The 15,623-nt window shown below is 39.7% G+C and overlaps 1 protein-coding gene across 15 annotated transcripts in view; it reads right to left on the bottom strand.

Annotated features, from left to right (window-relative positions):
- BCAS3 (BCAS3 microtubule associated cell migration factor) overlaps positions 1-15,623 on the bottom strand; it is a 353,580-nt gene that overhangs the window by 285,920 nt on the left and 52,037 nt on the right. For all 15 annotated transcript variants that reach the window (XR_011804336.1, XM_038165977.2, XM_038165973.2 and 12 more), the window contains exons 9-11: positions 15,536-15,612; positions 3,446-3,522; positions 1,664-1,747 (exon numbers count right to left, since the gene is read on the bottom strand). Coding sequence is in view for 14 of the 15 variants with exons in the window: in XM_038165977.2 (XP_038021905.1) it covers positions 1,664-1,747; positions 3,446-3,522; positions 15,536-15,612 (238 nt within the window). In the remaining variant the exon portion in view is untranslated. The remainder of the gene's footprint in view (positions 1-1,663; positions 1,748-3,445; positions 3,523-15,535; positions 15,613-15,623) is intronic.

The following is a 15,623-nucleotide window of genomic DNA, read 5'->3' as shown; positions in this document are numbered from 1 at the left end:
ATTTTCCTTTACCTATGATTACAGACATATTTTATCTTCAGTAGCTGTTCATGTGATGCAACATCACTGCTTCAGTGTTTGCATACATTCAGATTAATGAGGGAATTTCTGGATTATGATCCTTAGCAAGTACTGTTCAGGAGGTAAGGTCATCATCTTGGTCTTTATGGGCCTTAAAACCTAGTTATCTATGGTTTGGGGGCTAAGGGCTATAACAGATGTGCTATTTTTCAGATTTTTAGTCTGTTGAAACAAATTAAACAGAATAGTACTTAGTCTTTAATGCCTGCTGGAATATTTTGACAATCATTTCATGGTTTAACAAAGCTTTGGAGTGTTCTTCAGTCAGGACTAGGCTTGGCTTTGGCAGTGTGCTGATCTGGTTTTAAGATTTTACCACATCTGATCATAACCATGGTTGATCATGCTAGGCCAACTGGCTTTTATTTCAAACTTACCTATGCTGTAAAAAAATGTGAATGATGTTGAGATTGAAGGAACTATGGGAGATTTTCCCCCATTTTTCTTTGCAGAATACGGTACCTTCAGAAAAATGGTGATCCAAAAAAAAAAAACACACAAAAAACTGTGATTTTTCTTCCCCCTCCAACCACAGCAAGATTGTGTCTAAAGCTATGCTGATGGAATATGTTCTTTTTTATGTTTTGTTTTCACATGAGATGGCATGACCTATGTCTCTCTTTGTGGGCTTTTGTAACTGTTGTTTTCTTCAGTGACACTGAGCTTTCTGTTCTGTGCTGTCATTTAATTCCTATTATTAGATTTGTTTTGTTGTGTGTATCAGAAATGAAAAGGCTAGTGGTTACAATGAAAGCTTGTAATCAGCATGAAGTTTGCTAGACAATGCCAAAACTCACTGTGAGAGTGAGAGAGAGAGAAATTACTTGGCAAAACGTTGCAGGCAAGTCCTCAAGGAAAGGAGTGGGGTGGGGTGGGGGAAATAGTAAAACAACAGTTCTGCATATTCTTTGGCTCATTTAAGGTTTTTCCAAGCCATGGTCGTTTTCTGATACTATGAAAACGTAGACATTTCTCTGAAAACAGAAGGATATTATAAAGTCATCAGAACTAAAAAAAAAAATAGCCAATGGAACCTATACATAAACAGTCATTAATAAACTCTAACCTTCAAAGAAAGCTACTAGGTAATTAATTAGCTCCATACTATGTTGTCATCATTCAGAGAGATTAAAGCATGTAATGCTGGTGTGACTGAGTCCAAAAAGCACCAAGTACTTGTAATGTCAGTTTTCATGATGCTGAAAGACTAATAATTTACAGTGTTGATGTCCAATCATGTAAACTTGTCATATTACGAATAGCCTTTATGGCAATCTATTTTACTATGATTTTCCTGTCAGAAGGGTTACTAATATGCATTATTTTTTATTTCAAGCTGTTAATAATAAATAAATGATCAGTTCCAAAGGACAGGATTACTTTGTAGAAAACAGTGTCTGAGTACTCAGAAATTTTCAGGATCAGGCCCATACACGTGATGCTAATGCTAGCATGTTTCTTACCTTGTTTTTTTCTATTTCTCTTTTGTGAATGAGAAGGGGAAAAAACAGTACAATTCAGCAGGGAAACCTAATAATTATCTTACATGATAACCTCTCCCAGCAGCAGATGATGTACTCACTTTGGCAGCACTAATGACTGTGGCAGTGTAAGACTGAATGTTGTCTCCACAGGCTCCACCACGGGATTGATGGCATCGGATCAGCTACAAGAAGAAAGACAGCAACCAAGTAACTACTATTAAACTACACAAACCCATAACCCATTACCATAGCTTTTGTTTATCGTGTACAGTGGTGTGTTTTTTCCCTACAAACAGCAAAAAGCCCTGCTGAGACACTTAACCCCTTTTTATAATCTTCTGGGTGCCACCCAGACTGTCGCGTACTCAACTCCAGTTTTCAATTACAAGATGAGTACTCACTAAGAATTCATAAACTTTGAAATGGTGGGATTTTGGGTCTGGCAGTAATACCACAAATAAATTTAAATAAATATAATCAAAAGCTTTAGCCATGTATATGTAACTTTAAATATCAGACATTCTAAGAATTTGAATGTGGCTTTCCCCTCCTTTTTATGACAAGCAAGCAAAGCAACGACAAAGGAAGAGAGCTACTTTAAACTTTACATTTAATAGATTAGAGGAATGTACATGGGGTTTACTCTATATTGCTTTCCATCAGATTTAATAAATCAAAACAAGACTCTTCTACCTTCCATCAACCTACAAAAGCAGTTCTTGCCATTGAACTCCAACTAACAATAGAAGCCGTGCTTCTTACTAAATAAAATGGCAAAGAACTACAGATGTTTGTCACTGGTACACAGAACGTGTTTGCCTGTTTTAGCTGTTTTTGCTAAAAGAAAATAAAAAATCACTGTAAGATGTATTTGTTTCTAAAGGTATTACTTTCCTGCTTATACTTAAGTATCTAAATAAAAATAATTAAACTAGGGAGAAAGGAGACGTCCACAGAGAACATCCCTGGGAACACACAAGCTATTTAAATTAATTTTCTGATGTAATTATTTTCGTTGATCAGTGGTTTATATTTTTGGCAGTAGCACTTTCTAAATCCCAAGTTGACGGGTTAAGTTTTATAAAACCCCCTAAGTGTTGCATTAAAGGAAAGGCAGGCCCGAATTTGCAGAGAAATCAGTTGTGCTTGAAAGGGTATAATAAAGTTATAAAGTCTGCTTCTCTGATAACTTCTGTTTCAGCCCAAGAAACAGCTATTCCAGGTGCAAGTGGAAGAGAGAAAAAACATCTGCTTCAAAATAAAAATAAGGAATTAGAAGCTGAAATTAAACTTTTCAGACACTTCAAGCTTTAATAAGAGTGATAATTGTTCTGCTTGGGATCTATTTTCTTGTATCTAGAAATAAGAAAAAATAACTTTTTTTTTTTCCCCTAGAGCTTAATAATTTCAGCAAGGACATTAAAAAAACAGATTTCCTAATCAACAAAGCGTATTGCTGAGTTGTCAGACAAACCACAGGCTCTGTTCTGACTCAGTTTGCCCAAAGAGAATTTAAGAATCCTTCCTTGCCTTTGAGAGGTGTTTTAGAATTTTCAAATGCAAAATGGATTGACTGAGTCCCTCACTGAGCGTATATGTCGATAGCTTTCTTCCACGCTACTTACGCATTTGTCAAGTTCATGAACTTAAATCAAATGCACAGAGTAAAGATATGACACATGAATACCAAAGCACAGCTAGTGTGGGTCAAAGATTAGGTCTGTCATCGTTATGCAAGTCCGCTTACAGATCATCTTTTTTACACAGCTTGTTTCTGAGATCGTTTCTAGATTTCATTCTAGCTCTTGTTTATAGAGTATGAAAAAAAAAAAAAAAAAAAGAAAAAAAAAAGTATTTTTTGAAATTAAATCTATTCTTACCTTATTTTCTGCATAAGCAAGCCAACGGCTTCCGAGCGCAATAGGATTCATGTTTGGCCCTGGACATGGATAGCAGCCTGAAAAGTTTTAGAAGGCAGCATTAAGAAATATCTTACTGACTTCTTGCAAGGAATTTTACTTACTGCCAAGAAAACAAAAAGTCTAAACAAAAACCTTTCAGTTGCTAATATCACTCAGTAAATACTTAGATTTTTGTTCCTAAAGATAAGACTGTGGTTAGATGAGCTATTTTGAACAGTTAATTATGTGTAAATAATGGTTTCTCCTTGTGTTTGCATTTTTTCATGTCATTTTGATACAGCAGGGTGAGAGGGATTTTAAAAGATTGATTCAATTGGTTCTGTATCTTCATGTTTTAATTAATTTTATTTTATTGACACATTTCAATTGGTCAACGCTTCCACTTCCAAGCTCTTCTAGATTTCTGTGGTGTGTAAATGCGTATTGTGCTTTTGGTTTTGTTTTTAATTATTCTACCTTTAGCTTTTCAAAAGACTTTTGCGTGTACTTAACTGTACAGTAAATTTGTCATTCCTTTAAAATCAGTAGCCAAATTTCCACTGTTCATCTGCTTTTTATTAGGTGTTATTAAAAATAGATATATACACATCCATAAGGTGAAAATAAGATGTGCAACAACTGAGAGTATCACACTGTTAGCTACTAAAATTAAAAACAGAAAATTTAAAACTACTGTAAGCAACTAGACAATGGTGAAACAAATTAAAAGCTTAAATAATCTACAACTAAAAGTAGCATGGTGACCCTCATCCTAATTGCTATTACTGTCCGATTTCCCTGTCCTGCTTCCCCTCCTTTGTTTTTTGTCATTTCAGATTCAGCCCCCTGGGGTGGACGGCTGCCCTTCCTACAGCACCGTGTGGCTGCTGCCTGCAGTCAGCACTCCAGCCCCACCGCTGTGTCTGAACTTTCACATGCCAGCCCTGACTCCGCGCACGCCTGCGCCGCGTGGTTCCAGCAGGCTGGTTTCAGTGGGATCCTTTGTCCAGGTAGGAGTCTGAAAGTTCAGATACCGAAGTCACACAGATGAAACCACAAAACTGTTTACTGATTAGGGCCCCGATAACAGGATTTGAGCTTGAGTGTTCAAACTTAAGCTAGTAAACAAAGGCCTTCAGCCACGTGCATAATGCCATTTACTAGACCTAAATCCGTTCTGGTACACAAATCCTATATAAATAAGAAATATCACAAAGCAGGGGGGAGAAGGAGGGGACATCAAACAAATGGCCACTCTCTGTTTTCAGCAGTTCCTGCACTAACACAGACAGGTCAGTAATTCAGATTCTCTTCCACTGGTTGGACAAACCCCAAAACATTAAAAAACTTCTACTCGTTTCTCCTTTAAAAGGAGCCCAGGTCAGTCGATCCCGTACCACAGGCAGGAGGAGCACAGTGATGCAGCAAGCAGCATTTTAGAAAAACACATAAAAAGAACAACAAAAGGGTATTGCGTAAGATCCCATTCTGAAAAGCCATGTATTAAAAAAAAAATAATCAGATATCTCAGCTAGTGTTCCACCAACGTCTCCTTTTGTCAGACTCTTGGATGGTGATCTGCTCATTACAGCAAGAAAAAGCAAATGTATTCACCTTCATCTGAGAAAACATTGGGGTCTTCTCTAACAGGTCCCCAAAACATCCAGACATTTAGTGAGGACAACAGGCTTTAAGCCGAGCAGCATCATTTTCCAGGCTCACAAAACAACGCAAAAGGTGTGGGGGGTATTAACCACAGTGTGCAGACACAGCTTTACAAAGACTTGATGAAACCCAAAGACACGCTTGATGGCATTTGGTTGGCATGAGCACGAACAGCTGCTGTACCGCTCCTGCTAGGCCAACAGCTCCAGCTCCTTTTTTAGACCGGAGCACTGAGGGTATTGCAAAATTCGGAAGATCACAGCAAGCTATTTCAAAGGTCATAAAGCACTGGAAGGAGAAAAGCAGCAATTCATCGAATTAAATCCATCTCGGGCCAGGAAAGCAAAACCAAGCGAGTATTTTGTAAGGCCTTATCACTGCCTTCATCTCAGGAAGGAAAACGAGTTCTGAAGAGATGATGCCACAATTGTTATTGCATTCCAGAAGTGCATAAAATGTGGGTAGCCAAAGACTCTTAAGGAACAAAGAATGCAAAAAAAAGGTTGTAAATACAACCCCAGGTAGTAAATACAACCGTGTTCTTCCGATGACATTATAGATCATGACCAGTAAGGTTTTAATGCTGACTTCTGCTTCAGCAATCCTCATCTTGGTAAGGACATCCATGTCCACCAGATTTTATTTAATTTTCTCCCCTTTTACGTACAAAATAAATCATTAAAAGCTGTCAGATGACAACCCTCATCACACAGATCTCTGCAGTGACTTCAGAATCACTCACTCGCATTTCCTAAATTCTGCGAACACCTCGTAATATCCTCGCAGAAAACAAAAGGAGCATCACTCAACAGATGCTCTGTAATGACAAAAACAAGCATTTTTACAACTCATGGCAAAAAAATAAATGTCTTTCTTGGAAACAGGCACTGCTTCAATTATTTCTGTGAACTGAAGTAACTGAAGAACTACAAAAGAGCATTATTCTTCGAAGCAAAAATTAATCATACACAAAGAACAAAGTGAAGTTATCTTAAGAACAGAACTGTTTTCACCAAACCCATTGTAGGTAGTTTGTGCTGGATTTGGTCAAATAGATACAGCTCCACACACATCAGCCAGTTCTAATAATATCCTCCACCGAGGTCAACAATTCAGCTCAGTACTAAACCCCTCTCCGATACGAAAAACAGCATTAAAAAAAGAGCTATTTCCTCCCTTTCTTTTTCTTTGCAAGTCTATGCATTTTGGAAACTCGCAGCAGCACAAGGATAAACAAAGGGTTATACTTTATGGGAAGGAAAAGCAAATTGTTTTTCTGCTTTCCAAAAAAACAGCTGGAGTCAGCAGAACATCATCTACTGGGCAAATGGGACGACAGACACGGCGTGACCTACCAAGCTCTGCCGCCCCATCGCTACAAGCCAAGCTCTCTTAAAGATTAACTTCTCTTTCTACCAAACTTCAAAACAACTGAGGAAAAATCCATTCTAAGCAACAACAGCAGCAATTTTAGCATGTTTACAATAAGGACGAACATAGTGAGACTGCAGAACTAGCTGTCAAGAAGACCAAAGTTTCCAAGTTTTCCTGACAGCATGGAGAGGTCATCCAAGAAAAGATCACAAAGGGAAAGTCCTTCCCAAAGTACAGCAAATCGAGCAAGTACTAAAAGACACGAGACCTTACAAATAAGCTTCACTAGCACTACCACCCACACAAATACAAGCACAAACCTGTAGCTATTTCAAATGCTTTAAGCATACACTTCATCTCTCTGGGCTTTATAATGACAGGCACAGGAAATACACTACGTAGAGCTGTGAAAAGGCAAAATGAAAATAACACAATTCTCGAAGTCTGAATGAATCCAAGCCCTTCTGCCACCTTACCGAGGCACGGTGCCCAAGGCTGAGCCGTTGGCAGCAGGGGCAGAGGGGAAGCAACCGGGGGCTGCCGTGGAGCAGCCTCCTGCTCGGTGCCATGCATTGGCCATTTCCAGGATCACAGTGGTGCCATAGGCAAATTCTTTAACGTGGTCGTTTTTCAGTTGCTTCCCATCTTTTCTATTTCTTTAAGTAAGTGATTTAGAAAATTTTAATTCAAAAAACATTCTATGCAATTATCTGGGTTCAAAGATAGCTCCGGCTTTCTCCTTGCTGTGCTGAATTTATATATTTTCTTTTACTGAATATAGAGGGATCCTGAAAGTTACTTAAAGCTCTCTATACAAACGTTTGCTTGATGAGTGACCAGAGAGAAGGCATGTTTATTTTGCATTATTTTTCTATTACTTTCATGAAAGTCTCTCTCACCCTTTGAAGATTTCTATCTTTATACCAAACACAACCACCTCATCTCATTCTGAAAATTCACACAAATATCCCCTCCTCTCCCTCTGGATGTTTCCACTGATCTGTGCTCCTACAGAAAGTTAAGATTCCACTCCTTTCCTCAAATTGTTTGCAAAAAGCTGGTCCTCCAGCTCCAGTGATGGTGGTGTGAGTATAGAGACAGCAGCCAGGAAGGGAAAGCAACACACCCCTCTGCCCTCAGCTTTTACACAAACAGCACATCGGGAAAAAAACATTAAGAGAAACAGGCCAATTGTAAAGTCATGTCAGCCACAATAGAAATTAAGCAAAAAATCACATAAATCACAAAACATGCCACTATTAAACTCGAATCATTAGTACTGGGACAGCTCTCTATAAAGCTGCACAGGATCTTCATGGGAAAAAAAGCTTAAAAAAGACAGAGATACCGATACAGGTACACACCCTCAGCTCTAGATACATAAGCCCACTGTGAGGGGCAGGGCTGGGGACTGAACGCTGCAAGGAATCCTGATATCCCTATCAACTTGGCAGTCAGTGTTTCACATTCAAGCACGCAATCCGTGAAATCCCAGAGGCAATTAAATGCCAAGAGGCATCCATGCTCTTCCCAGCTCCCCTCCTAGGGGGCCGTGCCGCTGCTTCCCCTGCTCCTTCAGCAAGCAGGGATGCACGTGCCCTAAGGGACTCAGCACCTGTACCTAGCAGAAGGCACACCTACATAACCAGGTGGGCAGAGATACGCCGTGCAGGCGGGAGGAGAAGGATTTTAGGAAGAGCTTTCCCCCAGAAGCGAGCCCTGCCATGGTACAGGCTGTAAGGCTGCCCTTCGGTCCCTGCTGGAAACGTCCTACCCAGCCCTGACGGCTCTGTTAAACAAAGAGCTAAGGAAGCTCTTAGCCCTGTGAAGTACTCAGGTTTAAATATGCACTAGAAGACAATGTTTCTCTCCAGAAAAATCCGACACTAACAGTCAGTGCTTGTCTGAACTAAGTCAGAACTCATTTTCCGTTTACACGAACTGGGTGCTCACCGCTGAGCACGGCTCCTCGCCCCGGGCTCTGCTCTGTCTCCTTCTCAGGCCACACTAAAACCCACTGTAAAATGACGTGCTGTAAACTGCTGCAAATTAATGTGAAATGAGTACAGCAAAGTAATGAAAAAGCCAAATGAGAAGCGTCCAGAAGAACGCAGCTTTTCTCCCAGCACACCCCGACACGCTGATTTGAAGGCACTGCTGGTCGGGGCCTTCTTCCACAACGCGCTGTGACAACTCGTACTGCCCAAACCAACGCTACAGTCCTGGGGGAGAAAAACAACAACAACAATCTGTTTATGATATTTTCCAGCCTTTCATCTCCTCTATCTTAACGTTTTGTTTTTTTAATGCAAACCACTTTAGTAAGTTGTCCTCTTGTGTGTTCTTGTGCCTCTGTCTAATAGGAAAACTGCTCTTTTCTGCAATTTGCTCTGCTTCCTTTCCTCGGCTCTGAGTTCCTCTGTACTGAAACATACTCATCCTTTCTTGGGATCAGTTTTAAATATTATCCTCACAATTATTGTATGTGTCTTTAATGGATGTTCCACACCTCACATCTGCATGACCATTTAAACATGCAGGTGTGAGCGGCAGCATTGTTATCAAACCTTCTTAGGATTCAGTCTCTGATCCTGACCCATGGGAGAACTGGCATCTCTTTTGGGTATGATGGACGTGCCACTGGGGTAGGATGCAGGGAGCAAACACAGGGAACCCTGCTCAAGTCAGAAGAACTCCAGGGCTAGCCTCCAGCCTAAGGCAAATCTAAGGATGTGAAAGCTCGCTGAGAAAGCAGACTGCTCTTTCAGTATGTGGACAGGTTCATTAAAAATGACCTTTGCTGTCATAAGTGGATGTTTTTTCTAAACATTTTTTTCTAAGCAAATTTCCAAGCCGTGTATCACTATTCAAACAAAATGATTTGCCTTGAATCATTTCAGGTAAATGCCAGGTATCACTTTAAAATCCATGAAGCAGTGTTACTGTGCATTTTTAAATAAACAGCTGCAATAATCCACTAAAGCTATGCTGATTTTCAGTTACCGGGTGTAGCTTATAACCAATGAATATTTTTTTCTAGGTGTTATGAAATACACAACACTCGATAGCACTGAAATTGCAAAACTACTTCAAGTATTGCAATGCAAAGCAGCCAGAAAACAGATCCATGACAGAGAGCACGGAAAGGGTATTACAAATAAATAATGGATGGAATGATCCCACTGCTGCAGAAGCATTGTTTATTCCAAGGAAAACAAATCATATAAGCTGTTTTATCTAATATTTCGTGTTTGTTTGGGCCTTTTTTTTTTAAGCGTCACCAATCAAACCAAATTTGTTTGTTTATAAACTGTGTAAAGTAATATTGTTTATAAATTCCTTTGGGTTCTATCTAGATGAAAGGCCCTGTGTAAATGTTAGTGCTCTCACACTGTCACATACTTTCCAAAACTCTTCTATTGTTCTTGTACTTCCTTTTGTTTAAGTATCACCCATAAAACTGAGCAAAAGAGCAAACCAGCAGGATGCACCCTACTGTGAAATCATACTTGCCATCCAGGGCACTTTTTTTTTTTTTAATCATAATGACATTATCATTACTAAAGCACTGAATAATATACCCAGAAGTGAAATGAAAAATGTTACATACTGATATATCCATGTTACATTCACAGCAGCCTCGGTCCTGCAAAGAGCTGCAATCTGTGCAGTCTTGGACTGGAAGAACAGAATCCCCCTGCATAAGCTCAGGGAAGGACCACAGATCTTTATTTTTATCATTATTATTATTACAGGGACCTCCTTTTCCTGTCAAGTCTAACATGGAAGTTTTAAGTATTTTACTGTTACCCTATAGTCTAAAACCAGTACCAGAGTTTTTACTAAATATATCTGTGGCCTTTAACTTTCATGAGGCTTGGCTGTTTAATTTAGAACAAATTTGACTGATTGCAGGACAAACTATCTTTTAATCTTAAGTTTATTTTCTTTCCTTTTTTTTTGTTCAGAGAATTGGACAATGATAAATAATAACGTGACCATAGAGGTTACTGTTCCTGTTGAGGAGGACAGTGTAAGGTGGCCTTGTTTTGGCCTTTAAAATTCAGAATTTGGGTGATTTAGACAAAAATAACCTATAAAGAAACAAACAGAACTTCCTGTTCTGCATGTAATTTTTAAACCTGGATAAACCAGGAGATCTGATGGATATACATCTTGGGTATCAAGGCCTTGTTTCTGTCCTTATGCTATTTTTCTGTTGTATGTACGCTTACACGCCTATATCCTGCAATATACCGAATATACCAAAACACCCTGCAAGTAACAAAGACATTTGTTTCCATAAATCTACTACGTCGCCCTAAAGACCTTTTCAGAAAGTATTTTAAAGTTATCCTCGAATAAACTGAATCCCAAATTCAGAAAAAAGAACTTTTATAAATGATGCTGTTAAAACATAAACGCAAGATTACATCGCCACTTCTCCCGGAAGGCAGTTACAGACCACGTGAAGAGGTGTACATAAACCACACGTATGGGTGTGCATCCATACAGAAATATATACGACTGTATAAATTGCTAATGTCCAATTCACAGGAATGTTGTTGGCTTCTCTTCACTGATCAAAAAACTACTCTGAAACAGGAGCTTTCTTCCCACCTGCCTTAAGGACTTTCAGTCGGAGCTGAAGAGCCTCCCTCCCCAGACACAGGAATCCTATCAATGATTATACCATGTGGGATGTCCAGGATAAATGCCACTTACTGATCACACTTGAGAGGGGAAATGTACATTCTTCAAGAAGTTCTGTGTAACTCAGGCATTCAACCTTTCCACGAGACATCCAGTGTTTTTACTTCAAAGCAAAATGAGCAAACTGCTCCCTGCGTGCCCATCAGGGAAAAGGAATTCTAACCGAGCTAACAAAAACGTACAAAAAAGCCTAGATGATTTCCAGATCAGACCTGGGACAAACTGAAACCAACGTATTATTTCTTGCATGTGAATGTCAGTGAAAATAGGAATACGACATCCAAATTGCAGATTAGGGTATCAAACACTGTTTCTTCCTGATTTTCAGAGGTGCAGGTAGGGTGCATTTAATATATACTGAATAATTTTTGGCCTGTGGTTAGGCAAGTCTTTTGAGACTTTATATACAATAAAGTACTCTGACTAAAATCTGGAAAATTACCTCTTAAGGCTCTAGCTGTACAGCATCAATAGAAATGTGGTGCCAGCTAATGGCTGCAATAACTGTCTTCATCCCTAGAGAATAATGGATGGAGAATATATCAATAGGAGGAGTGGAAGGGCCAGAGAAACTGAGCAGGCACTAGTTATCAGACACAAAGATGATGCCACATGCATGATGTTATCTGTGATAATCTTTACTTAGGGCCCAGGGGTGGGAAGGATATTCTTTATAGAGAAGAAAGTATCCATCAGGCCATATTCATAATCATCAATGTTCCACTAAGTAAGCATTTTTGGAGGAGGGCTGTAGGAGCACTGATGTAATAGAAATCAATGAAATTCAGCTTTTCTGCATCTGTTCTTTAGAGCAAAGTAGGAAGAAAAGCCTGCCTATCACTTTCATTTCTCACTCTATCATATACAGTACCCAGCAAAAGGCCCTGAAGGAAATGTTATGCAAACCCTTAACTAGTTAAAAATCTCTTTAAAATCCGCACCTTACCATTCCCAGCCACCAGAAAGAAACACATTTTTATTATAGGCATCAACTGAATTTTTGAGGCTTGGTCACATGAGCACTTAACACAGTGCAGGTTACCAAATTGCTCTTTGCCTTTATCTACCCCTTGATGCAAATCTTTTCTTAATGAAACGGAGCTGGCTCGGAGCAGAGACACGAACGAGAAGGGAGGGCCATCCAACGCTCACAGCCACGGGTTCTTTGCAGACTGAAGTTTGGGCTTTCCTTAGCTGACACGTGAAAGTAAGACGACCTCACCGGGTAGATTAGAGGACATCCTGGCAATTTTTCTATGGCTATGTTCAGGGTATTTTCCACTCCACTTTAAGCAACTGTCTTAAATTGAACGCCAAGACTGGTACACCTGTACGCTGACTTTTTCTTACAAGGCACCAATAAAATCTGCTGGTTGGCTGCCATTCAAGCAAATCAGCACATTTCCATCTAATCACATGCAAAAACGATCAGGACTATGTCAGATTTGCTCACTTAGCTCTGAAAAAAATGAGGAAATGCAGGAGTTAAACATTCCAACAGCAGCACGAACTTGACCATGTTCTACATCCTGAATATTTTATGGTATATTTATTACAACAATATATTAAGCTATACATTCAACCACAAAAACAAAAACAGAAAGACAAATACTACTCATGTGCAACACAGCTGCATTAGCATTGCTAAGGAACACCAAGCTTCACAACTCCTGACACTGTTTTTAATTGTGCATTCCACATTTAATTTCTACGTGTAAATAGTCAACAAAACGGGGAAGAGCTGCTGCTTAACTATGTTTGCATTTTAGCTGTCTCAGTGCAGTTCTAGGGCCCCCATGCTACTCAGCTGATACGAATGGAAGATGTGATTTCCACATCATCACCAAGGCCTTTCTTTAAAACATTTTCTTTTCCTACACAGTAGTTTACACAGCAAAAGAAAAATCTTCAAAGATCTAGTGATCCCAGTTTAGTATTTTTGACCTTTTAAGCCATCACTTCTGACCAAAAGCAGTCAGATACCACAGCTGGGAATCTTCTCCATGAAGAACCAAATCCCTGGGCAGCGTTGACATCCTCACTGCTGCCCTGCATCGGGATGGCTCCAGGTGTGACACAGGCTGACCACTCTGCAGAGCAGGGCTGCTTCAGTGATGGAAACAAAAAGCCCTCTAAGCCCTTTTGCCAAGCTTCCTTTTCAGGGATTTCTTATTTTCCAATTTAAACTGACACTGCCCTCTTCTAAATTAAAAAGAGTTTAGCTGCTGGCCGGCTGGCTGACTGTCAGAACCCAAAGCAGCTAACTAGGTAGCTCAATTACATCAAATTTCAAGCACATCAGAGTAACTTAAGCCTTTAAAGATGTACTTTTAGGTCGAGGAGATTTCAGCAGACAGAAAATCTGAAAGGTTAGACAAAAGCTTTACTGCAGCCTTCAACATGCCAGAGCATAACACCCGCTTGACAGCATAAGCTATTAAGTGAAACAACTAAGCCTCAAAAGCCTCGGAACAACCAGGCCCTGGCCCAGGAAAGCCCTCCATCGAGGGGAAGGGCACGCTTTCTGCCCAGTCACACCTCCTGGGCACCGGCAAGCTGGAGCAGTGACAGGAGGAGAGCCGTGGCAGTGCTGTGAAATGCCAGCCACAAGGGGTGCCCAGCACCGAGGGCTGCACCCGGGGCGAGAAGTCCGAGCACACCCCGAGTTGGTCACATTGCAAACCAGCACGGGTGGAGAAACACATCGTGAGTTGTGACACTTCAGGAGTTTGGGCTTTCAAATCTTTTGGTGCATGTGCAAAAGCATTATTTTATCCTCTCTGTATTCCACTACCGCTTCACAAAAATGCACTGAAAAGTGACAGGGTTAGGAATAGGCTATCCCCAATCCTCAAATACAGTTCAGCGAATTCTCTTTTGAAAACACATTTCAGTATCCTTTTTTACCCGTAACTGCAATTAGAAAAGCACAAGAATTGTCAAAATACACATTCAATTTTGTGGTTTTTTTTTGTGTGTTTGTTTTTATTTTAACGTAGAATAAAGCGAGGCTTGTACCCTACTTCTCTTTGGTAGAATAAAAAGGAAGAGTGAGGAACAGGAGGACACAAACAAGTCTCTTCCCATGTGGCTCTCTTTACCAAACCCTAGCAGATTCTTCTGCATCTTCCACCCATGCATAGGAGGAAACTGACACCTATTGGCAACTTTAATATTACTGCATAATGGTGCTTCCAACTGTTACAAGAAATAGCTCCTTCTAGCTAGGTTTTTCTTTATACACACAGATAATGCAGAAAGATAATTTAGAACTTTCCAACTGTGATTGAAAATACACCCAGGAAGTTTCAGATTTCCTTTTTAATGATAAAACTCCAATCTTTTCAAACTAAATCAGATTCTCTTAGTATAAATCTACACATTTTAGGAGGCTCTTCTAATTGATAAACACTAGCACTAAGCACTTGAAAGATAATTTTTTATTTTTCCTTTACGCTGTGAATACATCCTTGGTGTTTAGCATTGCAAAGACACACTCGACCTTGCAGCAGGTAAATTACATCCTAATCCTACCTGCATCCTGTGACAGATCACAGCAGAAGCCGCCGAAAACGTATCTTCTTTCTCTACTATACATCCATTACTGTGTTACAGATGTCGGGACAGCAAAGGGACACTCACAGCAGTGGAATAGCTTTGGGAGAGCATCTTATCTGTTAGAACCAATTGCCTGCTACTGTGAGGCAAGTAATAAGCTACATAGGGATACAGGGAAGCCTGAACAAACAGCTCCTTCATGCTCAAGAAACATGAAAAAGTTCCCGCAAGCAAGTACCTACCTATAGTTTTGTAATGTATAATGTACAATACATTTCTGACCTGCTTGAGTTTTGAGGCCTACTAAAGTAAGGATAAATAAAAAGTAAACGTATCTGGGACTAAGGGACAACAGCAAATAAGTGTGCAAATTGCCATCAATTTCTTTTAGATCTGCTGCTTTTACATACAACCTGAAACATAAAACATGACACTTCTGCACATGTTTGTGCATAATGAAGTGAAAAATACTTCAGCTACCTGGGGAACTCAATGTAGGTGCTCTTCACAACAGTGAGAAATCAGCTATAGCAGTAATAAATGCAAAAAATACATATATATGCAAAAGAGCCAGAGCTTCACGGAGTACCACTTGGATTTTTTTTTTTGAAGCAACAGATTTCCTGAAATTTCAACCACAGTCATAGAGACCTGCAGATGCTTTCAGGATTTAAAAGCAGAAATTTAAAATAAATAAAAAAACTGCTTTATCTCTTGCCACCACTAGAGCAAGAAGGCTGAAGGCAGTATTATACATACTTGTGACGAAGAATTTTTTGGTAAAAGTACAGCTGTCGAAGGCGGCGATTTTCTCTTGCAGGACTACAACAAGTATTCTGAAAACACA

Source organism: Anas platyrhynchos, chromosome 20 (genome assembly GCF_047663525.1).
Source record: "Anas platyrhynchos isolate ZD024472 breed Pekin duck chromosome 20, IASCAAS_PekinDuck_T2T, whole genome shotgun sequence".
Taxonomy (NCBI): Eukaryota; Metazoa; Chordata; class Aves; order Anseriformes; family Anatidae; genus Anas; species Anas platyrhynchos.
The sequence above is the reverse complement of the archived record's forward strand: the minus strand, read 5'-3'. Positions and strand labels throughout refer to the sequence as shown.